Source organism: Takifugu rubripes, chromosome 7 (assembly GCF_901000725.2).
Source record: "Takifugu rubripes chromosome 7, fTakRub1.2, whole genome shotgun sequence".
In the NCBI taxonomy this organism is placed as follows: domain Eukaryota; kingdom Metazoa; phylum Chordata; class Actinopteri; order Tetraodontiformes; family Tetraodontidae; genus Takifugu; species Takifugu rubripes.
Window position 1 is genome coordinate 11,505,434 of NC_042291.1, and position 27,564 is coordinate 11,532,997.

The following is a 27,564-nucleotide window of genomic DNA, read 5'->3' on the forward strand; positions in this document are numbered from 1 at the left end:
GTTCTGGCATGATGAGCTGGAGAGGAGGATGATGATGATAATGATGATGGTGATGATGATGAGAACTGGTGGAGGGTCTTTTGTATGTTTCTGACAGCAGGACTGAGCTCAGTTTGTAGAAAGGGCTCGACTTCCCCACTCAGGCTGCAAGTCACGCCTGGAAAGCTGTCGTGCACTTTCCGGCCTTTCATTTCCTCTTCTTCAAAGAGGTGATTTTTGAGCACTTGAGTCCAATCTTCATGTACTTAAAGTTCTCTATTCATCTCCACCACCCTCTGGAAGAAATATTCCTATCTTTCCTGTGCACTTGACATCAACTTCCGGACCTTGCTCGTGCGTTTTCTTGAAGATTTGGTTAAAGGTGGACATGGGAAAAACCAAAAATATTAGTAAAACTTGTAAATAATCAAAAGAAAAACCTTGGTGGCCTCAACAATAAAGCGAAACCTCACAGGCCAAAGAAATGAGCTCGAGCGTAACATCTGAATCGTGTACGCAGAATAAAAGAGAATTCACGGATGGGACAAATTCAAAGCTTGTTTAAATCTAAATGGAAACAAATCTACCTACAAATAAAAGCTGCCACCATAAATCACAGCCCTCCTGATGAGCACGGCTGGTGCGAACTGTCAGGGGAGACAAATGGAACTCTGCATGTTTGGGATGAAGAAAGTAGGCCACCGCCATTGCCCCCCACCCGTCCCCGTCCCCGTCATTATCTGTTATTTGAGGAGAAGAGGATAAATAACTTTTGAGGACGCGCCGCCCTCCGCCATTAGCGGACTGATGGATGCCTGTCTGCTCCCGTGACCCCCTGAGTGGTGACCATCCGCACGGGTACCTTCCCCATCACGTTTCTCCAGCCGTCTCCGGGAAGCTGCAGATAGAGATGGGGAGGCAGCCTGCACCCCCATCCATCTCTCTCACGTGCACACGTCTCACAGCGTGCGCGTTGTGGTCTGTGCTGTGCTGGGGAACGTGCACAGAAGCACATAAATATGTTCGGTAATGCCGGCGTGCTTGGGTCTTTCTTCACGGCGCGTGGCGAGGGGACAGCGTTTCACCGGGAAAACCAGGAAGTCTTTGGGATTTGGGGACAATCTGGTTCGTTTTCACAATTTTAACGTCTCCACGCGTTCGTGCGAGGACAGCATGACGGAGTCCTTAATCTTCAAGGGACAACTTCTGGGGAAGGGTTTCCTCCTGCTTTTTAGGATTCTTGAGATCAAAAAGCTTCTGAAGTGACAAATGAGGGGATGGACTGATGGGATTTGGTGTCCAGGGGTATTACAGAGGCAGGGAAAACCATACCAGTCCTCTTAGCTGCCACTTATTCCTCTTCTAACGCACCATCAGGGTTGTACCTTAATGCAAAATGAGTCATTTCCACATTTTTAAAGGTGAACATTTGATTTTTAAGAGGAATGAGCGTTTTGGGTTTTTTTTGTATCAGATCTTCAAAAAGTCAAAGGTGAAATAAGTCAATTTCTGTTTTTGCACTCGTCTTTGAACCGAGTGTCACCGCAGACTCGGCCATTTTGGGTGAAAAACCAAATTTAAAGCTCTTTTAAAACAACTAAATCGTGGCTCGATTACAAAAGGCTCAAATCCTGTTGGTTAGAGTTGAAGAGGATCGAAATCGGCTCCACTCTCTGAGCCATCTGCTCGGATCCTTTAAGCAGCTGAACTTCGCTCCGTGGCTGGTTTCTAGATCGCTTCAATGCATCCAACAGACAAATAACGACAGGCTGGATGAACAGCTGCTTCCAGCTGCAGACAGGGGGGCATTAGAATTTTTCATGAGGACAGAGTAACTTCAGACCCGGCGTGCATGAAATATCAAGTTAGAAATAACAGAAATGATCATTATCTTCAGCATTTGTCCACTGGTTTTAATGCAATTTTGCTCCAACTGAACAGATGCTGTGATTTAATGTTTTCACAAAAATGAAAAATGCTGTTCAGACAGATGACTGAAAAAATATTCTTATTTGTGCCGTGTTCCGATGGTGGACGGGGACGGGTTTTGACGCCCTCGAGTTCCATTTTCACTTCATTTTTTTTTGCAGAACTCCAATGATTCATTTTAATACTTTGCAATGTTTCTTTGTAATATTAACTTTAAAACAAAAAATAAATGTGTAAATACCAGACTGTTACAATACGTCACTGAAAAAAATGTTTTATTGTAAAACAAACCTGTAAAACTGATAAAATATTGTATGTCCAGTTATACACCAGAAAACAAATTACTTAAAAAAGAAAAGATCATTAATAAAAATAGATTTGAAATCACTAGCAAGCAGAAACGTGAGTCAAGCTAAAACCCATTAGTCTGTACAATAATTAAAGGTTGTCTTTAAACATTAAATCAACCATAAAATTTGATTACAATGGCGCTAAAGTAATAAAAGTAAATTAGGAAAGATAATAAATTCAACATCCCTCCAAGTTTGGATCTGTGACATGAAGAAAGAGTTTAACTGAAAATGACCAATCAGGAGAGGTGTTCTTCTTTTCCTGATTATTTCTTTGAATTCTTCTCCAGGATCCAGTCAATGACCTACAACAGCAGGAGACACCCTTCAGTCTGGGCATGAGCAAGACAAACCAACCAGCGGGACGGCCGATACCTGTTTGACGTTGCTGCCAGCCGCCTTCTTCATTTCCTCGTGGAGACCGCGAGACGTCTTTAAATCCTGATCAAGAAAAACCCCAGGACTTTAACTTCTGCCTGCTCTACTGTTACACTCCACTTTTGCTGCCAGCTCGTTTATTCAGAAAGAGCACCGGATTCTACTTTTCACAGCCGTTCTGATATGAAGTTAATTTGTAACAAAATACAGCATATGGCGAGGGATTGGAGCCCTGGTCGGACAGAAGCTCAACAATAAGGAAGAGGCGACGGGACTTGCCTTCAGGTAAAATTTGGAGATATCAAACAGCCTTTTGCTGCAGGCCTCAAAGCACTCGTGCTCCACACCGATCCCATGATGCTTGAGCGTTTTGGCAACCACCTCCAGCAGCATCTGAGGACACAGAAGACACACTTTTCAAATCTACACTGGGGAATGTTAAAATGTTGATGTTCGGCTGTCCAAACCGCTCGATGCCAACCCACCTCCGAGAAATGTTGCTTTTTTATGTATTATTTCTGTGTTTGTGTCAAAATGCCTTGATGTCAGGGGACGTCCTTGCACAAACCTGCGTGTTGTTGTATGAGGGCAGGGAGACATCCTGGGCTACAAAGTTCTGCCTTTAATCATGACGCCGCGACTGCTCTGAGGAAACTAAGAATCCGCGTTGAGAATCATCTGTGCCGCTGTGTCTCACGAGGAGCAGAGCTGCAGCTTTACCTCTCTGGCCAAAATAACCCACTTTTAGTATTTCTGTATAGGAGCAACTGTTCGCTCCTGTACTCGCGTCCGTATGATGAGTCTGTTTGCATAGCAATCAGATCAGAACAACTCAAGGTCAGAAAGCAGATTGCCGGCTGTGTGTGGGACGAGAGAGAGTGTGTGTGCTTGGAAAAACATGCAAAATTACAGCGAAACCTCTACACACTATACTGTGTGTGTGAGCGTGTGAGTGTGTGTGAGAGATGACATTAGCTGCTAAGATGTACTTCTGAAAGAGCGTCATGATGTCGCCCATACTTTCAGTGACCCTATGCAAAACGCGAGTCATTTATCTTTGCAGAGGATGATGCACGACTCTGCCGCAGCCGTTCGATTGGTGATGAAAGTGAGACAATAAACAATAATTCTCATAGATTTTCTCACAACACCCCCCCTCCCCCCATCTATGGCTGAATATGACCTTTTAGAATTGCCACTTATGTCCAATGCCTCCTATAGTTCTGGTGTCATTCTTTGGATAAAAGAAACCTAAAAATTCACAGTTGAAAAGTGAGCCAATAAAATGAACATTGCTACAATGCAAGCAGATTTCTCAATACCCTATTTTTTGTTTTAAATGTAAAAATGTTTATAGCTTAAAGCCTCTTGTAATAGGCCATATTTCTGAGCTAAATGGGGATCTTAGGGATGATATAGATGAAGAAAAGAAAAGCAATGGAATATTACACAACTGCAAAAACATACATTTCAAAATATAAAAAAGCCTTTATGCCAAGAGGAAAATTTAAGAAACTTCCATCTAAACACACTAAAATAGCACAAATTACTGAAGGCCGGTGAATCCATTTTCTGCCATTGAGCTTGCTGACTTCCTCAATAACTTAAACTTGTTTATGAAACATGATGTCAATTCAAGCCAAAAATGGATCAAGGCAGGTTTCCAAAGTATTCCTCTATGTCTACATCCAAAGATGGTTCAGAAAAAGAGAAATCTTTTGAGCTTAAAAACATGGGAGCACTCACTCGGTTATGTTTTTGCGAGCGTGACTCTTTGGCTGTTTTTTCCTCAGCTTCTCCATTAAGAGTCGTCTGTTGTTGAGGTTTGTGTTTGCCTGAAGAAGGAAGAGTCGCTCCACCTGTGTGGAAACAGAGCTATAAGGCATCGACGTCGTCACAGTAACAGTATTGCACACATGATTTTAACAGTAATGACAGAAGCAGGAAAATGAGACTGGCAGTAAAGCAGAACTCAAAGTGTTTACGCTCAAACGCGTCACTCAAAATGGATTCATGTGTGGAAGCCTTTTAAAAAAGCACTCAGACATTTTCTTCATGACTGAAGCAGAACTGCAAAACATACACTTGTTATAATGTGTGAAATAATAAAGAAATAATTAAATCCTTAGCTGAATTTGAAGATACCCTGAGGTGCTGCTGTCGGCGGCTTTCTAAAGCGCGCTTTATCAGTGTGATGCCACACTTGACACTGATTGCGAAAGGTTATCAAAAAAAGCCCTCGTTAGTTATGTCAACCCAATCTACATGGCCTTGGTCCTAATGGCCCCATCTACGGATTAGTTTTTAAAAGAGTAATATAAAAATCATTTTTACATAATTGGCTGAATAAAGCTTTTTTATCTGATTGATTCTCCCCAGCTACACAATGCAAATTATGTTTAAAAAGTACAGCTAATTATTACAGAATTCACAATGGCTGCTGCTACTGATCAAGATAATGTGTTTTGGAGCCGCTCTGCAGCGGCAGCATGTTTTGCTTACAGCCCCGACGCTTCAAAGGAAACTACAATCAGTGACTTTTTCTTAAAAGAAAAAGGTCTTTTCACTATCTTGTTGTCAGAGTATATCAACGCAGAACACACTGCATTCACAGAACAATAAAATGACATTACTTCGATGACACTACTTCTCGTTATGATGAGAATGAGTGTAAAGACCAAATGATGGCTTTTTGTGGAGCAATGACACTAAATCTGACTGGCTCAGTTCATATTGGTCTTTAAATACCTTTTTTTTTTTTAGATTTTTCTTGCAGGGTGAATGTGGCCAAAGTGTCAATATGCAAGTCACCCAATTCTTGATGCTGACTAGAGGACATAACCCAGTAAAGACTCTGGGCCTGTTGCGTGTTTGTCGTACCTGAGGCTGTCTGTCTCGTAGAAGAAGATGAGGAAAGACCAGTAGAGGAGAAGGAGGAGGAGGTGGAGGACTTGGATCTGCCAGGTTGCCGCCGTAAAGACCTGACGGCAGGATGTGTCCCACTGCTGCCACTGCTCTGAGAACACAGAGAGTCGCTGCTCTCCGACTTCACTAGCCTGGAGCATTCGAAAAAAGACATGATCAACAACGGGAACTGGTAGGATGTCATCGAGCACAACTACAAATCCACAGTCGCTATTTGAAACCTTGAGATTAGCGGTTGGTGTGTTGTTGTTTTGACGATGGTTGGCGTCTGTTGTTGGTTGCTTTTGTTGACTGTTGCTTGTGCTTGATTTGTGTCTGTTAATAAAGTGATTATTGCTAGTTGATCCTCATTGAATAGTTGTTGCTCATGATTATTGTTGGTTGCGTCAGGTGATGCTTGTCAGCGCTGGTGAATGTTGGTTGATTTGTTGTCATTGTTGTCCGTTAGTGTTGATGTTTGTTGTTGGTTGATAGATTAGTAATTGTGGTTGGGTTTTGAAAAGTTGGTGGTTGCTGCTTTGTTACTGTTCATTCTTATTTTTTTCTTGTTAGAGGCTGAAGATTGTTATTGATTGTCATTATTGTGGTACGAATCCAAATCTGTGAGCATTTGGTAAATCCTTCTAAATCTATATTTAATAAAGCTTAATATAATTTCTCACTCTCTGCAGCCATGGAACATTATTGCTGTGGCATAATAAAGATGTAAATGCAGCTGCAAACAATCTGATAACTTTCATTAAAAGCAGATTAACACTCGTCCTGCTGAGGACTGATAAAAAAAAAAAACACACGATACCTCTTCTGTGGACACCCTGAAAGTATGTCCATGTCCCAAGACCTGCGCTTGAGTCGGGCTACATCAGCGTTCTCCAAAGTCTCTCCATCTGGCACACTTCCTGGTTCTGACATCACAGCAGGGGACGGAGCAGGGCTGAGGGCGAAAGGAAGAGCCGAGGGCTCCTTAGAGCACGTGGTTTGGGTCTCATAACGAATCAGACGGGACTGGAGTTTTACAAAGGCTTGATCCTGGACCAGGGACCGCTTTTCGTCTAGACAGAACCTGGGTCAAAATATAACACAAATACAAATATTAAAACTGCAGGGGCATTCAATGACGAATCCAAACTTGGAGCCTTTATTTGCGATGTACCGCAACTGAATTAGTTCTGTATAATTTGGATAGTGCTATTATGGAAACTCACTCTAAGCCATGATAATGTAAGGCTGAGGCTTTAGTGAAGGGCATCAGGCTGACTCTACCAGGAGACAGGTCTGGTGACAGCTGAAAGGAATTATCACTGGGTAAAGAGAGAGATGAACAGATGTGGTTTGGGGGTGAGAAAGTGTGAATTTAAAGTGTTAGGGGTCTTAATTAAACAAATAATAGGATTAAACAAATTAGCCTGAAAGAATGATAACACCTGCTTGATGACTGCTCTGGTTCAAAATAACAGTTGGATCAACCCAAATAATTTTAGTAGAAAGGTTGTGAGCTAATGAAAGCTAATGAGCGTAATCAAATCCTCATTATGACCCCCATTAGCGCTCGTTTGTACGCAGACTACAGCAACACACATTGCAGTTTTCTGAATTATGTACATATAATTTAGTCAGGAAAGGCAGAAAAATCACTAAACCTACCCTCGATTGAGAAGTAGTGGTTGTAACTCCCCCACAGGAAACCCGTCAGGGGTGAAGTGCTTTAATAATTCTGCAGCATCCAGTAAAGCAGGAGAGCCCTTCTGTCCATCTTTAGGACCCAGTAGATTATCACTGGACCCTGGACCCAACAGACCAAACCTATAACACAGAGGATGTGGATCAAATACCAGATTTAGATCACTTTTTTTGTGTGAAATCAAATTCTATTTACCTCCTTTTCTGCCGTCTCTTCTGCAAGTTCTCTGCATTTTGGAGGACGCTCCTCTCAGGCCATTCACACTGAAGCTGGGACATATTATGTGAACCTAGAACGAAAAACTAAACTAATATAAAAGGCTTCAGGGGGCACGGCGCACAAAGCAGGTATTTTATAACGAAAATGTACCGTGTCACTCTCTAAAGTGAATAAAAGTAAAGGGAACCCATGTGACTGGAGCTTTTTTTCCCTTCATCATTGTGAGGTGGTCATAGTGCCCCTCCACAAACATAAAGACATTATACCAGGCCAGTGTGTGTTCTCGCCACTCCTCCATTCATCACAATAAAGCCTGGAGACCTTAAAAACACCAATGTGGTATTTTTTAAGGCAAGTGCTACTCTTGTAATCATTTATTCTAGCCGCAGGGTATTTGATTTGATTCCCACACTTAATTCGGATATTATTCTGTTATGATCCACAGAATGTTTGCAAAGTAGATAGTGATACATTGCTGTGAGACTATTCAAAAGAAAAGAATCAATTGTGAAGGTGATTTCCTTCAGGGCATGTGAAGATTGTGTTGTTCATTCCCTGACCATAAACAGCTGAGAATGACCAAAAAACATTTGTAAAAATCTATCCCGAGTCAACCAACACAGGGTAAATATCCCTAAAGGAAATAAACAATATTAAAACATACAGCTGATCTCCGAAAGGCCATAATCTTCATATAAACCGAGTTGCGCACACACTCTGACTATAATGACATTTATCAAACAGGTATTAGATGAGTTACCGTAAATGTAAGATTGGTATTCTGTGACTCAAATATGGTAAAAGCGAAAAACACATAAAGTGGTAAAAGACACATTTTATAGTGAAAAACAATGTATGAAAAATCAGACAGAAAAACTGGTCGCGATTATTTGTATGAAAGTATGTCAGCGGTGTCACTCAATTTTTTTTTCTCTCATTCATTCGTCTATTTTTTTTTACCTGAGTCATTGGAAACTGTGTCGTTCTGCCTGGTAAGACAGGACGCAGCAGAAGGCAAAGAAGAGTCCATCATCTTCAGATATTGCTTCCTGGCGAGATTCAGAATGTCCTTTAGTTCACTGACCGGTACCGAGTTTGAGCCTGATGATTCTTCTTTTTGTCCTGGACAAACAAAGTTCCACAGTTTGTCACATTTTTCTTTTGCCTCACCATTACAGCTAAATATCCTTAAGAAAACCCACCAAACATATTTAACGTAGTTCCTTACAATTCATAAAGAATTATCCTTTCCAGTCAGAATAATTACTCTTGAGTTTCATTAGTGCCTGTGGTCAGTCAGGACACCATCCTACCCTCTCCTCTGGCTCCAGCCTAGCTGACAACACGTGAGTCAGTAATATATTTATATTTAAACATTCTTTCTATTGCAGCCTGACCTGAGGGCTTGGCATGCCAATAAGTGAAAAGTCTATAAAAATTAAAAATTTCAAACCGCTGCCTGGGACCAGGAGGTGTACCTAGAGGGGGGGTATCAGTGAATGGTGGAACAGATTTAGGGACTCTGCAGCTAAACCATTAGGTACAGAAGCTAAATGTTAAGCCGGAAAATCTCAGTTGTATTACAACAATGGGCTAAAGGTTCTCTTTGAAGAGCCAAATTTAAATAATATATTACATGAATTGATAGTAGGTAATAAAACACAATGTTTATAGCCAGCATATCCTGATATTGTGTTATATATTGTGAGGCACTTCTAATGTGCCATTGTCTCGTTAAAAGAGTGTACTTACTGAGGTATTCTTTGAGTACCAGTGCCTGTAGCTGGTTCACCTTCCTCTCTCTTTTCAGGAGCATGTCTCCTTGGAGACAAGGCAGAGTGCAGAGGATGTTGCCTACAGCTCCTCCTGGTCAAACAGGAGCAAGGAACAAAAATGAGCATCATTAACTCATTTGAAAGTGGGATCGGGGTCCAGAGTAGGTTCCAAAGGTACTCAACCTCATCCATACAGAAACTTACTGCAGTCAGAGAGGTAACAGCAGATTTGTCTACTTCAGTGATTCTGACCCACTACATATTACAAACGCACTGCTGGATACTATAAGCAACTTAACTATGTGGATTTTAATTTTTCTAATCTTTGACAATTTGACTCTTAGATACTTTTCTACATTCTGGTTTTAGGGCAATTATTATCTTCGACTGGTCATTTTTCTTCATTTGAGTCAATTATTATTGTTCCCCCTCCATATAAGAATGTATGATGTTAAGAGAAACCCTAAAACAAAAATAGAAACTTTACACTAGTAAACAGAAACTTTACACTAGTAAATAGAAACTTTACCTAGTGTAAAGTTTTTTATGGATGATTTTGATCATATTCAAAAATGTTTTAAATGGGCACTTTGGCTTTTATAAGAGATTAAAGCATGCTTTACAGTGTTGCATTGCATTTTAAAATACCAGTACTTCAAATCTTGGAGGACAGATGAAATGTTCACGCGGGCAAACACTCTTTCATAACAACTCTCGGTTACATAAAGATAAAGAAGACAACATGACATTTACCAGGATCAGAGGCTTTAAGTTGAGACATAAAAAATGTCAACATCAACCAAGGTGATCCACTTATCATTCTCATCACATTCAACTGAAAAGAATTAGTGACTCTGTCATTTATGCCAATTAATGTGACCGAAGTAAAAATCATAGTTCTTCTGAACGCCAAAATCAAGTTTTCAGGTTAGAACAAGAATCCATGAAAAAAGAAAAAGACAGAAACTCGCAAGCAAACTGTCATGTTTTTGTAGTGCGGTAAAAATTTGCAACTCCTGTCGATGCCAGTGAACGGAACCTCTTGTTCCAGACAAACTGAGGAGCTGCTACAACAGAAGGAAAATAAATGAAGACAATTCTTGAGTCACTTTTTATGGACCCAAAACCAATTATTGCTGGATGTTCTCAAAAAAAAAAAAAAAGGTTGATAAATGAGTGCTCCTCAAAGTTTTTAGAGTGCGACAGATTCTCCGTCTCTCCAGTAAATGCAAAACTTGTTGTGCTGGCTTAAAAGTCATCGTGAAGTCACCACAGCAACATTTTCTTTTAATTGCAGCATTAAATTAAACACTGTACCAGATGAAGATGTCCTTCTCAGCAACCCAGAGACAGTTTCCATAGCAGCAGCACCATTGACTTGACTGTCTGAGTTCAAAAACCTGACCCTACAGGTTACACGCCCAGCATCTTCCCATCCCTGGACCAACAGGAAGTAGTGAGCACTTTCACCTTTGACCTCAACATCAGGCACTAGATGGGGCAGGGGGAAAAAAGTCATTTTTTAAATGCTGTTATTACCAAAACGGAATGTTTTCCATTGAATTTTACAAGATATTATTAGATCTACACATTATGCTGCTTAAGAACACCTTATATCCCCTGCATAGTCTTTCATTTTATCAAAATACCTCAAGTACGTGTAAACATTTATAACCACTTTGTGTTGCCAATATATATCCAGTGCCACTTCTGCATGTACTTCCCAGGAGCTTCATTAGGCAGGAGGTAGAACTATTTAGAATTTTAAAAATACCAGCTAGGGACTTTGGTCTTCTGGCAATAGTCTCCCTCCAGCGCTGAGAGCTGAGTTGGCTGGCTGCTGACTGGGCAACATGGGTGACTGTACAAGAGAGGCTGAATAATGCTCCAACCTGGATGTTTAACAGTACACAGTACATATTGAGAGGCATAGTTATATGACAGTTTCAGTGAATCACACATGGAACATATCTATCAATAGTGTTTTAAAGAGACTTCAGAGATAAAGTGAAATGTAATAATAATGTAATGATCTATGAAAGATTTGCTTGGGCTTGGGGAAGGGTTACCTTTCCACGCAGCGACGTTAGCTGGTCCAGCAGAAGTTTTGCTTTAACCGACTTCCCAGAAAGGCCTCTTTTTGTCAGTGGTCAAGGAACAACATAACCATAAGTGACCCCCCCACGCTAAGCCACACTTCAGAGGATACAGGTCACATTCGGTCCTGGACACCAGAAAGCTGGGTAAATCTGCCAAGTTTATCAGCTGAATCAAATCTAAAGCTGGTGTGTAGTAATGGAAAACCTGCAGCGAACAAGGGGGAGAACAGCAGAGAGTCGCAATCAACCCATAAAGGATACAACCAAAGAGCTGAGGACAAAGAAGGAAAAATGTAGGAAAAGTCACAGTGACCTACTGGCTGCCTGATGGAGAGGAACCACTGCCCCATGCTTGAGAAACCTGTTACATTACAAAGCCTAAAATCGGAGCTTCCTTCCTTCTAAACCTATATTTTGAGGTAATTGCAAAAAAAATCTTTTTCTGTGTATTAATTAGAATTAACTTAGAATTAATTCTGCAGTTGCTTGATTTCTAACATGCAAGAAATCACTGTTTTTCTCCCATCCCCTGAAGCTGTGCAATTGTATTTATGTATAACTGTATAAACCTCATCAGTATTTCTCTACAGACCAACTGAGAAGGCTAAATCGTTTTTATTTGAGCAACAGACAGTGTGTGTATTGTGCAGCAGAGTTATTTAACAGCCAGTTTTCCCAGCAGTGGAGAGATGTGATGGTTTTGTGTGTGTGTGTGTGTGTGTGTGTGTGTGTGTGTGTGTGTGTGTGTGTGTGTGTGTGTGCGCGCCAAAACCATCAACACCATCTGCTTCTTGTACAGAGGACTAAGGAAGTCACGTGTCTGCATTAAAACACTTACATACACATGCAATGAGTACCATGAGTGTGTGCACACACACAGATAACAAGGTACACGTTATTTGTGTTAAGTGTAATATTGCCAAAAAGTGAATGACTAAAGTAAACACTACACATATTACATAACACTGACATCAGTATCATTTAGCCTAGATTAGATTATTTAATTGAAAATGTAATCTGTTTAATAGAGATCTTTTAAAGTTTGGGTTTTTTTAGATGAGGCTGGTAATGGTAATAAAGGTGCACTATTACAGACCTGAAAATTGCTTCATGGCATCCTGGAAAAAGTTCTCATTTTGCTATAGTAAAAATATATCTTAATTTAAAATTATTTTAAAAAAACGCTACACGGCAAAATGATATCAACGATAAGTAAAGACCTACTTTCACAGAGTCCACTGTCTCAATGGACAACATTGGTTTTGAATAGACAAAACTACCAATATCAACATACATAAAGGTAAAACTCAGACTAGAGTAAATATTTAATGTTCCCATCACAGCAATGGAAGGTCCACGAATATATGGATAACAAGAATCAAAAGCAGTACATTAGAACAATGTATGCGCATTTAACTGCCATTTATGTTGACCATAACCTGCAACAACAATATTTAGCTAGTTTAGCTTGTGACCCTACAAATAGTTCCCATTAAATTATTTAATAGTTTGTCACACACCTTGCAAAATAAAATATTCTGATTTAGTTACACAGCAGGCCACTGCACTCTCCTACATAACATTAGCACTCCTTAATCAAACACAAATCCTGTGTTTAAATCCTGTTTCCAGGCAACAGCATAATTATACATACAAAAGACTCGAAAGTTAAAGGCGTCAGATTGGTCTATAAGACCTTCTATAGCAGGTTCTTTATGTGGTCAAAGAACAGAATGGAAACGACCTTTTGGCTCATTCTAGCTGCCAGAAATCATTAAGAAATGACACCCTCTGCACTCCATTTAACTCTTTAGCTTGAAGGTAACGTGTGAGGAGTTAAAAGAACACTTCTGCCCCCGATGAAAATTCAGTCATTATCTTCACAGTTTGCTGTCAATCACAGCTTTGCCTTAAAGGTCATATGAAAATCTCTAAACCAGGTTTTAGACTGACATAAAGTCAGACACACAACATCTGACTCAAGAACAAGCTCTGCATCACTCTGGAGGAAAACTGCTTATTTTTGTGGGACAATGGCAGGCATGTTGGAGAACAAACCTTTTACAGAGAGAAGACAGAAAATAATGAGGGGAACTGCTTCTGAATCCACAAAGCAACTGTCTGGCTATAAAAATCCATAAATCTGACGACCCGGGGTGTTAAAAAATGTTAAATGAGATGCTTCCATGACAAAGACTGTTTCCAGACCTCTGAAATGCAGCCCACTTATCACTGCAGTGGATCAGTTCATTCTCTCTGTGGGCTGTTAGCTCTTTAACAAGCACCTGCACATAAATCACAAGTTTTATTCTGTATCTGCACACCGAGTCACAATGAGAGGCATGGGAGGTACATTTATACAAGAGTGCTTTCAGATTATTCGTTTGTGTGTTTAGTAAGTGTTTATAGTCATTAAAGTGATGACATACGGGGGCTGTGAAGTCTCCAAGTCTCTAATAAAACCTTTCAGGTACTTTGGATTTCAGAATGATACAGCCCTGCTGGTTAAAACTATTGATGCTGTGACAGACTGTACGCTCCTAAAAACATGTGATGTCCAGCTTTATGGACGTGGTATCCCTTTGAAAATGATCACTCCTTTGCATGTGAAGGCTTTAATACCTAAATAATAAACTAAAATGTGTGGTAGTTAAGAGCTCAGCACTTACCTCAGACTGAAGTTTGTGGTCAGTTGTGGTGTAAGCAGATTGTGAGAGAAGACTGGAACCCCAAGACCGCAGAGAAAATCCATCAAAACGGAGCTCTGATGCATACTGAGGAAAACACACACACACACACACACAAAAAGGTCATGAGATCGTGGGTGAATTGCTGCATTTACACTGCTCACATTCCTGTTATTTTACATTATCAAGCAGCAACCTAGATTTTTCTCCAATGCAGCTTACAGGAGGATATACTGTATTATCTGATGTGTATTCATTATTATGCTATGGACAACGTGGCAGTAAAAAAAACCATGGCAGTTCCTCTCTGAAGTATTCCTGTAGGAATACCTCCGTGAATGAAGATTGTTACTGCGAGAACCTTCACACTTCTGAAGGCTCGTTTTAGAAAAAGGTCACTTTGTTTAAGATAAATCTGCATGTCTATTCTAATGCACTAAAAAGGATCCAAGTGATGACTGGAGAAAACTTATGTCAAGAAATTGTGGGGCTAGTTCAACCAAGGTTTTACAGAGTAAATGAATGAGTCTGTGGAAAATAACTAATGTTTAACACAGTCTGCACTATCAGGCTATAAATCTCCTGTTTTAACAAAGGATTTGAGGTCCAGCTTAACGTAAATGGAACAGAAAATCCCTAAACCATGAATGATTTTCGAATCTGGATAAAATGTAGCACTGTTTTCTTTTTGATGCTGGCAAATGGGCCTGAATGATGAGTTAATGAAGCTAAATTAGTTTTTAAAGAACAACATTAATGTATTAGAAAGCAGCAAGACTTTTGCTACAAATGACAAAAATAACCTCATTAAGAGCTTCATTAAGATTAAAAAGAATTGAATTGGTCAGTGTGGAATAAAATCAAATCAAACAAACTTCCAAACAAACTCCTCTTAAAGCACGCGGCCTTGATTAACAAGCAGAGTTAAATTCACGACATGTTATTTGAACAAGCTTTTAGTGATACAAAATAAAACAGGAATGTTTCTTCGATGTTTCTACCTTGTTGGTAAGTATCTCGTGATTTTGGTGTGTGTGTGTGGGGGGGGGGGGGGCATTCATGCCAAGGCTACCTTCAATGAAAAATGTGTCCTTAGCGCAAAGCTAAGAAAAACAGCTACAAAATAAAAAAGCCAAGGCTGACCCAGAGCATGGCTGTCCTCACCAAACTCTCCAGCTTCGCTTGAGGCACAGGTGTGTCTGCTTCTCTCCCTGATGGCTTCTAAATCTTTCTACAGGACCTGACCTTTCCCCCCCCCCCCCCCCCCCCCCCCCCCCCCTCAATGGCTGGGTCACAACAATACCCACCATATCCTGCATTGCTCTCTGCCACGCTCACACGTCAGTTGCAAGTTGATCTCTGCCAACGAAACTGTACAGTGTCTACTTCCATCTTCGTGAGGACTAATTTCAGGACTATCTTAACCTTGAGCTTCAAACAGAGTTTTAACCCTCATACAGTGCAGTAAAGAAAGAACACATTGGGATGTATTTGAATTCATGCCGCTGCACTGCTCCATTGTACAAGCTTAGACACTACTGAATTTATGCGTCCAACTCAACAAGCATTTGTTGTTTTTCTGATGCTTCATTCAGAGCAAACACACAATAACAAAAAAAACGCTGTATAATTAAAAACAGTTTCATAAACCTACACGATGTCTTAGAATTGTCTTACTTTGTTATGCAAGAGAGCTGCCACCCACACAATTTCTTCTAAATGTCTCAATTAAGGTGTGAATTAAAAAAACTGTCAAATTGGCAGCTAAATACTGTACATACAAAATAACTTTTGTTAAAATACTTAACGACCATCAGTTCCTTGGATCACCAGGACTGTATTTTTAATAAAATAATACTAAAAAGCGCTTCATTCTTTGTGAGCATTGTTGAAATTTATTAGAGTTTTCAAACGACTACTGATCTAATTTTCCTACCTTCTTTTCTCTGATAACCAGTGAACCCCTCCATAATTCCCTGTGGTCAATGCAGTTCCTCAATTCAGCAGGCTCTATTATTGTAGCACATAGGTAGGATGCCATTTTCTGCCACCTGCACAGGAAAAAATCCAAACAAAAACTAAAACGACAATGAAAGGAACTCTAAGAACACAAAAAATGCATCTTCATTGCATGATATATTTAGAGTTCCTGAATGATTGTGTAGATTAACAATACTGATAAGAAATCATATATTTTCTATCACGTATGTTGCAAAATATCAAAGCTTCCCCATATTTATTGCTTTTAAAAGGCTGCCTTTGCTGTAAGACAACAGCGTAAATACACATTTGTATTCATTCAACGCCCCCTTGTGGCAAACAGTGAGAGCGCCTGCGGAATTTCTCACCCGCTTATGTTTTGTGTAACAACTGTGATCTTTGCAGCGTGCCAGCAGGACATGTGTTTGAGAGCTCCCAGCAGAGGAAGCAGGTCCTTTACAGGAGGAGACTGTTCTACGGAGCCCAAGACCAGAACATCTAACAAGGCCTTGCCTATAGAGGAAACAGAATGAATCACAATGAAATCAATGAGACATACCGTATATCTGATATACATTTGTCTTCCAAACAGAGCAGTGGACATAGTTTGTTAGAATGATATTTCCAAAAGTGAAATGCGAAGATGCTTGTGTCCTAGATATTGAGATGTGTGCAAAAGAGGTTGGGAGCAGTAATGACTGCAGCTCTTTAGGGCATGAAATGATGGAGGGAGATTGATACTGAACTCCTGCAGAGGTTCTTTTCTTCTAAAGTGAGATCTCACTCCAGGAGGGAGACTGAAGAAGTAATCGGACTGAACATGTTCCAGTTTCTGCATTGCTACAGTATGCGCATATTTATGAAAAACAGTAGGTTACTTTCTATAAAGCTGCTGCCAGCAGATTGTCAAAAAGTGAATGCTTGAAATTGGAATGAATTTTTGTCACAGTAAAGACTTTTTTTAAATTTGTCATTGGCAGATTTTTACAAAAATATTCAATTTACTAAAATCCAACTATATGTAGTAATCGTAGTTTTTGCTTTGGTTTTTTTGGGGGGGCTTTTTCAGCTACACATCTGTGGATACTTTGCGGAATAATAGGCTAAGGTGGTGAAGACAAATCGGACTCAGTTTTTCAACACACAGCACACAAAACTAACTCGCTAAGAGTACCTGGAGGTGGAAGCTTGTCTGACAGTAGATGTAGTCCTTCAGCGGCCTCCACTAAAATCCTGTACATTAAAGACACAAAGATTAAAATGGGTAATGAGAATGAACCAATTTCAAATGATTTCCCTAATATATTGCCAATTTGCCTGAAAGTCAAACTTTTTGAATTTGAATAGAAAAATAATTGTATTCATTGACCAAAGGGTAGATCCAATACGGCTCCCACACTTGCCATTTAAACACACATGTGTTTATTCACATAATTGAAATCTGGTCTGTGACTCACTCTGTCAGTGATGACTGGTCAGACTTTTGCTCAACCGAGTCTTGATTATTCAGATATCGCTGAAGGGACTCCACAGTCTTGGATGTCTGTTCCTCGTCCTCATTATTTTGAAGGTCCTTTCCCAGCTCTTCCCAATCTGAACTGCAAAACTACCAGAGTGGTGATATGAAAACACATCCAACTTTCAGCCAACAATTTCAATTGCAAACCCCCTGTGATGTCGTTCCATCTCACATCTGCAACTAGAAAATAAATGTCTACTGCATCTTTCAAAAGTGTCATGTCTGCTTTGTTTTTCTATTCTGACAGCCTGGTTTGTCACCATTTCTGAAACACTGAATACACCCATGTCACAATATCAACAGTGCTGCAATCTCCACCCAGCGAGACAGTGACTGCTTCATCTTCATGTTGTGTGTAAATTTGTATATATGCGATCTCAAACTCTGCTTTGACTTTACACTTTTGCCATTTTTTTTCTTTTGCATCACTGTATTATGGCTTACTCTTGTTCATAAAATCATTTATATATTTATCCCAAAGTACATTATTTTGTCATGTTAAAGATAAGGACAAAAGATAAGCAATTATGACTTGGATTTCTCGTCACAGGAACCTTCCAAATGATCGGAACAAAAGGTTCGGGATACAACCAATACAAAAAACCCAATAAGATGTCTAACCTGGGTAAAGTGCTGACAAGCCTGAAGAGCAAAATACCACCTCTGGACTGATGGGCTGCCATTGAGATAACAACCTGAGGAAACAGAGAGATATGTGACATAGAAGTGGCTAACTAAGGTGGTGATTCCTTATATTGACTATACCTGGAAACACAGATACACCCCGCTTTAGTTCCTGGGCTGAGACCTCCAGAAGTGTTTCGTATATCTGTTTTAATGGCTCCAAACCTGACACAGTGACAATCGAAAAGCCATGATTAATAACTGGCTTTATGTGCGAGTCTAGCTGAGATTAGCGTGTAAAAGCAAATATGTACAAATTACAAGTCACGCTAGTAGGTAGTTAGTGTTCACCTTAGAGAGACAGAGCAGAATTTACCAGCTAGTTAACAAGGGATTTAGCGGTGGTGGAAAAAGAGGAATGACAGAAACTAAACTTACATTTAGAATGTCCCAGCGGGCCGTTGTCACTTTTACAAAACGACACAACTAATATGTACCGATCCATGTCGTGTTATCTTCCAATTTGCCAGCCAATTGTTATATCTGATTAAAAAACCGACAAAAACAACAACTCTTTCGCGCAATGTTAAATTTCCCACCAGTTCGTCTTCTTCTTCGGTATCTGCAACTTGTCAGGGGTAGTACCAACCGGCGACGCCCGTGATCGCCACCTACCGGTGAAACGAAATCAACGCTTGCTTAAGACCTCGACTTTATCGCCTTTATCGATCCCCTGTTGAAGTTGAAGACCTCCCTAGCTATGATCAGCACTTCTTGATGAAATATATACTAATTATATAGCTTCAAACAAATCTGACATGCTCATAAATAAGATGCCACACCTAAGAAAAGTCCATCATGATTAAACAGAGATCAAACATTCATGTATTTTATTACAGGTGTTCCAGATAAAAACATTGAGTGGGGTAACAACAAAATTAAAACCAAAAGCAATGAGATTTAAATTCTACCATACAAAATGATCCAGTGTGTCAAGCACTTGAAAAAAAATATTTATTTAAAATATACTTGCTATATACAAAATATCAATGTATTGCACTTACTATTTCCATAACTTAGCACAAACAATTGAGTTATTACCTGTTGGTACACGTTATGTTGCTTAAAATAAATACAATGATCAAAAACTGGCTGACCAGCAGTGGAATTTAGAAGAGCTAATTGATTTCTACAGTGTGCTCCTGCACATACACAATATAGTGGTGAGTGTTTTCATCCTGTGTGAGGACTGTCAGTGCCTCCAGGCCATGTCCATCCTCCACAACCATCACCTGGTTACTTGCTAGACCCCCATCTTCATTTACCACCATCACCTGATTACCGGTCAGACTGCTCTCCTCGTTCACCACCATCAGCTGGTTGCCAGAGTTGTTGACTTCCTGCTCCTCTGCCATCTGTAACTTCAGTCACAACTCAATATCACCCTCTTTTTCAAGCATTCACTGTTTCTAAATGATGTGATCTGGTCTACCTGTTGCACGACGGTAACGGTGCCCGGAGCCATTGCAACCATAGAGGTGACAGCATCATAGGTCTCGGCACTCAGTTCAGTGATCTGCTGGATATTAACTGTACAAAATAAGATACATAATTACTATAGGTCTAAAAACACAGCAGGCATCAACCTCCAGTTTTTGGCTGATGAGTTTACCAGAATGCTGTGTCTGTGTACAAAGGGGGCTGCTTTTACCATTGTCCTGCAGAGTCACTTCAGTTGCTTCCATCAGCTGCTGTCCATCCTCCACAGCATTATACTGGGCTTCCACTGTTTCCCCCACCTGGATATAACACAGTTATTGGCCTTGGTCAATAAATAATAAGCTTTGAAAAACTAAAGAAAGTCTGGTTGAATTTTATTAAGCCAAGAATATCAAAAGTATCGATATAGAAAAAACACAAAGCTACATCTGATATTAGTTACATCAACTAAAACAGAACACAGAGGTTCTATGAAAGAATTAGTAGAATTTTTCTACTCTATTGATTTTCCAAACAGTATCACTCTCAGGGCTATGACTGTATGAATGAGAATGAAAAAAGCAAAATGAAATATCATCAAAGTAGTTTGACATTATAATTGTGTTACACTAATCAAGAGTCTATCAGTGCTGTACTACAGTTGGATCAAAGTTGTGTGTTTACCTCCCAGCTGCCTTCCATAACTTTTAGGTTGTGTTTACTCTTAAGGTGACGGTTCAACTCCCATTTGGTTCCATAAACAAACTCACACTGAGGACACTTCATGCCACCTAAACAGCGACATTCACAAACACATTTACAATAAACACTATAGTTACACACTTGAAAGAATAATGCGCAGGAGTCATTTCAGGCCAACTAGAACACTGTTAATGTTGTTTAAAGATATTCGAGGCGAACAAAAGGTCTAAATATGGCAGTATGGGAGCTGACCGTGCTGCTCCAGAGAATCAGGGTTTGGTCGGCCAGGTCCAACATTATGATACTTCTGACCAGGGTGTTTCTTCTTATAGTGCCGCTTTAGAGGACCAGCAATGTTACATGAATAGTGGCAGTGGGCACAGCGGAATGGCTACAATGAAGGGTAAAACAATTTTGAATGAATGCAAATAACTTATTATGGATAAAACCAACTGTGGAATTTAGTGATATAGGCCTGATTGACTAAATACTGAATATACAATTTACCTTAAATTCAGCATGTTGCTCCATGTGTCTGAGCAAATAAGGTTTGGAGACCGTGTTAAAGTCACACTGTAGACACTGAAACTGCTTTCCTGAACAAACACAGAACGTCCACGTTAATTATATCTGCGAATATCTTCCAACTGTTTTTCCATCAGTCGCAAAAGTATTAATTAGATAAGATAATTTATACAGAAATGAAAATAAAACCAGGGAGTGAATGCCAAGGACAGTGTGTTACAGAGCGACTGTACCTACCTTCCTCGGTGTGGCTCAGTCTGTGGCTTTTCAGCGTAACCTTTGATTTGAACTTTTTACCACACAAATCACAAAGGTGGCATCTTTCTGTGTTGTGTCGGTTCATGTGAGTCTTCAAGTTGCTCCTGCTGCGGCCTGCGTAGTCGCACATAGTGCAGGCATACGGCTTCAAACCTGCACACGTAAACACATTTTAACAGATCAACAGCACTGTAACATGTTTTAGGATGAGAGTGGATTAGCAATAGCAAAGCTTAAATGCTGCAAAAGCACCAAAACACAAGGTTTCCTCATCCTTGAGGAAAATACAGCAGCATATGTATGGGTGTCTCTTTTGGTTTGTTTGTTTTCCTCATTTTATGACAGACTTGACCATCGGGCTATGTTCTTTTCTAAAGTTTCTTGAGTGATCCAGTCCGCCCTGCTGGAGGACAGCCAGGAGACAAGACAGATGGAGGCCCAGACAACAGATGCATCAGAACCTGAAACGTTCAACAACGACTCTGATGGAGCCACGTGTGTGTTTGTCTGAAATAAATGTGGAGGAATATCAAACCCTGGTGGGCCCAGATGTGTCGCTGATAATCGCTGCTGTTCTTAAGGAAATAGGAGTCACAGTAGGGACACTTCTCTGCACGCTTCACCATGACACCCTTGGCCTGTATCGGGAGTGCATCTGTCCACACACAAACACAAACACATGGAAGAAAAAAAATTATGGGACAGCAGACTAGAAGGAATAATGTAGCATGAGTAGTTTAAATAATGACAGCATATGTGAGGGTGTATTTTGTGCTGTTCACCAGGGTGAGTTGTTTTGATGTGGCATTTTAGTCGGTGTTCTGGGTAACTGTTCTGACAGATGGGACAAGCCACATTTTTCCCCTGTAAACAACCATGGCACATTTGAAAAAGCCTCCCAAGTGAGAAATAATCAAATGTTTATAGAGAGTCTGTTCTACAAGAGAGCTCGAGGTTGGATACCTGGTGCTGGTGCATCCGCAAATGAGCTTGAAGTTTGTATTTATCAGGTGTGGTGTATTTACAGCCAGCACTGGAACAAGATAGCTGCAAGCCGCTGTGCTTCTGGATCTGATGCCGCTTTAACGAGCTTTTGGTGATGGAAGAGTAGCTACACTTTGAACAGTAATGAGAGTGTTCCTTGGTATGCGTACGGACGTGGACATTATAGTGGACTTTGTACCAAAACAGTTTTCCTGTAGAAAATGTAAACACATTTAGAGGCAGGTTAAAAAATATGCCTGAGTACAAATCAACACATTCTGGGTAGGTGTCAGGATTTCACATAAAAGAAAGCAAACTTTGGTCATCTTACCACAGTACTGGCATTCTAAGTCTCCGTAGATTTTCCTGAGCTGTTGGAAAGATTCCATATTAAGCTGAGTCTTTGGGAGGGAAGCAAACACCTGCTGGAACGCACTCTGATTTAAGCAGGGAAGAGACAACAAGCCAGATTGTTAGGAACAAAGTCTGAAAAGATTTTTTTAAAAGTGGAACTCTTCTAAACACATTCCAGACATACAATTAACTAAAAAAAAGAGTTTGACCAATCATAAGAGTATTGCAATGTTTCATAGACCTGACAGCTAATCTGGAGCTAAAAAAAATGATTGTGTCTGACCATCGTGTTCAGTTACCTTTTCTTTTTGTTGAGTTTGTTCTTCTGTGAGAGGTGCTGATGATATATTGCTCACACCCAGTGACACAGCTGTTTTTGATGTTGTACTTGCATTAGAGCACTTATCAGCTGGGAGTACAGTTACTTGAGTCTCAGATGATACTCTGTGTTGTTCCATTTCTTGGGAAAGTGATTTTGTCCCACCATTTTCAACTCCACTTTCTAATTTTAATGTTCCATCTTCCTCCACTCTCCCATCATCTCCACCCTTGAGCTCTGTATTACATTCCTTTATCCTATTCCTCGCATCTTCTCTCTCCTCATTGCCCCATATGTTTTCTCCAGGCTGCATCAGATAGTAGCTGTTGTTAATACAGCGTGTGAAGGCCTGATCCTGGTCCTGCTCAGTGTGTGACTCTTTCAGATGAGCTGTCATCCCCTGAGAGCTGACAAACTTTCCCTCGCACATGTAACACACGTATATGAAGAGGTGCTTCTTGACATGAGCAGCAAGTGCCTCCATCTTGGTTGCAGCATGATCACACAGAAGACAGGCAAAGGGACGATGGGGCGCGTGGACCAACAGGTGCCGCTCACGCTCAAGCTGATTCTTAAAGCCACGGTTACAGGTTGGACAGTGATAGAGCAGCTGTCTGAGACCCTGACGGGTTTTTAACCTGAAACGTTTACACAGATTATACAGAGGGGGAGTCAGAAGGTTGCTGGTATGGACAGAAGGGTAAAATAAAAGCGAGAACATCAAAACTACCTGAGTTTTTGGTAACTTTGGTTCACATCAGGGTCTTTGAGATTGTGTTGTTTCTCCATATGCTTCAGCAGGTTTTTTACATCCGAGTACTTCTTATCGCAGAAGCCGCAGTGCTGCTTCACCTTCAAATGGACACGCTGTATATGCACCTGCAGTAGAATGAACAACTAAGATCTTAACACTCACAAGTTGAATTCACAAGAAAAACAGAAGACCAACGTAAACACAAAGTTATACGACGAAAAACAAGTCAAGAATTACGCAAAAACATGATATTAACAATGACAATACTACCTTGAGATGTCCTGGACTGAGGCACTTGAAAGGACAGTGCTGGCAGCTGAATTTCTCTCCAGTGTGCTTCCTCAGGTGAACATTCAGATTAGCTTTGAAGTAGAGAATCACAGACGGTATCAGTTGACCAATTCTAACCTGAATGTTGATTTCGTATTGTCACATGTCCGACTATATATATATATTTTTTAAATTCATTAATCCATGTTTGGTTCATATAAGTGTTTATGTTCCAACAGTTTGACCAGGAAGTTCCGGTTTACCTTTGATGCCTGATGCATAGTCGCAATGTGGGCACTGGAAAGGTTTCTCCTGCGTGTGTGTCCTGAGATGGGCAACCAGTGAGTGTCTAAATTTAAAGATCTTGTTACAAAACTCGCAGGCAAAGATCTTCAACTGGCTGTGGATGAAACTGAGAGAAACAGTACATTAATGGTAAATCATTCTTCAAAATTGAGATTATAAGTGAATACATTTTATGGGTAATGCCATCAGTACTAATAACACAGTTATCAGTAGAAATCTACATTAAATCTAATCTTAAAGAAAATTAAAGCCAAATGTCTGTTCTTTTACATTGCTGGAAAATGGTTATTATATATCATAAGGCTGTATTTATTGACAAGCATAATGAATGCATTTGGCAAGAAAATTTCATACTGTACTTGGTAGCGTGTTGTTGGATAGAATATTCTGAGAAGCCTTTGTTGGCCGCTGTTGTTGTTACTTTTGTGCAGGTGACGTCATTACTAAGAGAAAAAAGCAGCAGAATATTCAGGAAAATATACAGGTTATATTACACTCATATCAAAGACCCTTACATATTATGGTATATTAAAAAAGAAATATGTACTTTTATATATGTGTGTGTTTTGTTACCTTGATTTCAAATCCATTTCTGTGCCAGCTTCATGAATATTCACATTACTTGCGGGTTCTGCGGACTGACTCTGGATATAAAAATATAATAAATTAACATACAAAAATCAAGAAATTAGTACATTTTAAATAGTAAATAATTAAGACTGAATAAAAGACAGATAATATAGAAGATGAGAATTTTAAATGTATTTTTTCTATTTGGTAAAACTGCATGTGGTCTTATTTATTTCATTGTTTTGATAGAAATCATTTTAAAAGAAACTGATGTACCCTATAGTTTATAAGTGGCAACTTTTTGCTTTTGTGAGTGCCACACTTAAATTAATTTTATATCCAACATCCAAAATATCTGTTAGCTACAATATACACAAGGACAAATGCATGTGAACTATAATGGGTGAGGTTGGACAGCTAAATGGGTGAATCAAACTTTTTATACTCCAGTCTTTACCTGATCTTGAAGATGGATGGATGGGACGTCTGTTTCTGCTGTTCGCTCCTCCAGTGGAACCAGTTTAAACACACCTGTTGCAATTGAATGCAACTCAAATATAAGTAGATATCTTTTACATGAATGTATACTTACAAGCATACATATCTATACATAAAAGAAAAAAACTGACCTGGTATTGTTGCCTCTTCTGTTAGAACAACGCTGACGACTGACTTTTTGTTACCTGTGGACAGGCTTCCTTCCCTGGAGATGCTGCTTTGGCTGGTTTTCAAGGTTTTTAGGTTACTATGTTCTACATGAACAAAAATAATACAATTAAACTGTTGCTTAAACAAATCAAGAGCCAAGAACTCAGATGACCCACATACCCTTCTTACTTATGAAACCTCGTCTTGCTGACTTTTGTTGTGTCTGGTTTGAATCTGTTCCCCCAGGACCCAAATTCCCATAACCCTTTACTCCAGCATCATCAGAGATTTTCCCTGCAAAGGAGAATGTCCCATCACAATTTTCTATTCACAAGACTTTGCCATATACTAACATACAGTATCTACCTCTAAATTGATTTGCTCTTTACCATTTTCTTCGTCATTCTCCTCTTCCACTTCTCCCAGGCAGATGTGTTTTAAGATCTGTCGTCTGTTCCGGAAGGAGCGATGACAACTTCTACATTCCAGTGCCAGAGATCCATCCTGGCTTTCTTTTTAAAAAGGACATTTTGCAGAATGTTAAATTCTCTCGACATGTTTGTGTTTACTAAATAGTAATAACATGGTTAAACATACATTAAAATGCTATTTTCATCTAATTATTTAATCAGGTGAAACCAAAGCTGCTAAAATAGGTAGCGCTACTAAGTATCTACATTCCATATTAATAGTGATATTTGCATTCATGTGAAGAATCTATTCTGTCACACTAATTAACATTTGCAAACAACAGGTTACAATTATAATTTTTTAAATACCTGCTTTTATTAGACTACATTGCCTGCCATCCTCCTCCTTATTCATGTCTTCATGGCTTTGACCATTATCCTTGCGTGACTGGGCAGAGTCTGCCTTGGATTCTTTCTGTTCCGTCTTCTTTTTCTTAGAACCTTTTGGTCGTCCTCGTTTTCGCTTCAATGGGCTCACTGTCGGCCATCAAGGCAGTATTAAATATAAGGATAATAGTGATGGATTCTACTCTCTTTTAGCTAACACAAGAGTGCTGTATCTCAAAATAAATAATAACTACGGATTTGAAGATGTATTCAAGATTCAAACCATAATATATAATTAAATGATTATGACCTTGCGGTGTCTCCAAAGGCTCTCCTGCAAGGGGTTGTAGGACAATAATAATGTCATCAAAGGTCTGCTCAGGGTGCAGTTGGGAACAATGTGCTGACAGTTGGGTGTGACTTGGAGAGAAGAGGTTGCACAGTCGGCACATAAAGACAGAACCAGCTGCTTGTGGAAGAAGAAATGTGTCATTGGCAAAAAATAAACCAATCATTCAGCCCAAAGAAGTACTATGCATTATGTTCTGCTGTAAAACAAAAAAAAAAACCATTTATTCCTCACTACACCTTAAAATCGGTCTTGCTTTTTTTTTTTTATATGTTTTTAAAAAAGGATATATGCCCTCATATTGGACTATTTCATTTACATGTCAATATGTTCTAAACTAGACCAAAAAATAGTATGCTAGTTTGAGATTGCATGGTAGGAAAGGAAATATACACTATTGGGCAAATTACTACAAAATCAATGTTATAAATCAAATATTATTTGAGCTCTTATTACCTTAGCGTTGGAATTTCGGAAAACACATTAAAATAACCAAAAATGGATTACTTTAAGCCAGAAACGTTCCTGCATTTACCGTAAAACATAATCTTTACATATTGTCATCTGTGTAAATTCTAACATAGAATAAAATGCAGATAGGAGCGTAAAAAAATCAGCTTTGCTATTATTTTGATTGAGTCCAACTGACATGCAGACCCGATAAACATATTCGTGATGAAGAGGCAGAAATTCTTACGTGCTTCTGGTAAATCCATTCTTAGATTTGTAAAAACAAATGCACAGTATAATGTGTCGTTTTAAGCAATTGTCCAAATAAATACATGTAGGAAGTTGAATTTAAAATCAAATTTTAACATTATGGACGCTGAAAATTTTGTCGAATCTGCCAAACAGGTCCTTCCAAATACCGGAAGCAGATTGGGCGAAGCGTCAGTGCAGTCAAATAGCAGCGCCCTCTGTGGCAGGAGGACTGTCCTGCCACAGAGGGCGCTGGACAGTTCAGTGAAATGACCTATTTTTGGTTTATTAGGGAGAACGTAGAGTGTGAAGAGATTCAAATTATAATATTTAATCAGTAAAAATCTATAGAATTATATCAATTGGGTAACAACAAGAGTGTTTTTAAACAAGTGGATAAAATGA

The 27,564-nt window shown here is 39.6% G+C and overlaps 2 protein-coding genes across 8 annotated transcripts; both read right to left on the reverse strand.

The window, feature by feature from the left end:
• Positions 1-2,166: 2,166 nt before the first annotated feature.
• Positions 2,167-18,785, reverse strand: mtbp (MDM2 binding protein). 3 transcript variants are annotated; one of them, XM_011605489.2, is made up of 23 exons: positions 18,584-18,785; positions 18,287-18,370; positions 18,143-18,216; positions 17,460-17,608; positions 17,177-17,235; positions 16,371-16,515; positions 15,959-16,073; positions 14,005-14,109; positions 11,446-11,540; positions 11,306-11,372; positions 11,011-11,128; positions 10,707-10,727; positions 9,214-9,327; positions 8,422-8,583; positions 7,438-7,531; positions 7,206-7,364; positions 6,767-6,862; positions 6,361-6,624; positions 5,517-5,692; positions 4,383-4,495; positions 2,916-3,029; positions 2,634-2,699; positions 2,167-2,563 (listed from the first exon to the last, which is right to left on the reverse strand). In XM_011605489.2, exons 1-23 carry the CDS (start codon positions 18,648-18,650, stop codon positions 2,525-2,527), a joined length of 2,496 nt encoding a protein of 831 aa, XP_011603791.2. In that variant the 5' UTR covers positions 18,651-18,785; the 3' UTR covers positions 2,167-2,524. The 3 variants fall into 3 exon arrangements, with proteins under 3 accessions (XP_011603791.2, XP_011603789.2, XP_029694791.1); XM_011605487.2 differs by having other exon boundaries at positions 10,554-10,727; positions 18,584-18,784; XM_029838931.1 differs by lacking the exon at positions 6,767-6,862 and having other exon boundaries at positions 10,554-10,727.
• Positions 18,786-19,018: 233 nt separating this feature from the next.
• On the reverse strand, positions 19,019-27,347 carry zfat (zinc finger and AT hook domain containing). 5 transcript variants are annotated; one of them, XM_011605491.2, is made up of 24 exons: positions 27,158-27,347; positions 26,422-26,577; positions 26,094-26,261; positions 25,704-25,826; positions 25,504-25,608; positions 25,296-25,418; positions 25,124-25,197; positions 24,670-24,740; positions 24,456-24,539; positions 24,054-24,202; positions 23,791-23,882; positions 23,497-23,645; positions 22,747-23,404; positions 22,425-22,530; positions 22,073-22,305; positions 21,892-21,973; positions 21,645-21,764; positions 21,089-21,262; positions 20,834-20,922; positions 20,579-20,717; positions 20,309-20,415; positions 19,857-19,944; positions 19,638-19,735; positions 19,019-19,566 (listed from the first exon to the last, which is right to left on the reverse strand). In XM_011605491.2, the coding sequence occupies exons 1-24, from the start codon at positions 27,174-27,176 to the stop codon at positions 19,324-19,326; spliced, it is 3,450 nt and encodes a 1,149-aa protein (XP_011603793.2). In that variant the 5' UTR covers positions 27,177-27,347; the 3' UTR covers positions 19,019-19,323. The 5 variants fall into 5 exon arrangements, with proteins under 5 accessions (XP_011603793.2, XP_011603792.2, XP_011603794.1 ...); XM_011605490.2 differs by having other exon boundaries at positions 19,019-19,560; positions 25,495-25,608; XM_011605492.2 differs by having other exon boundaries at positions 25,495-25,608; positions 27,158-27,346.
• Positions 27,348-27,564: the final 217 nt, after the last annotated feature.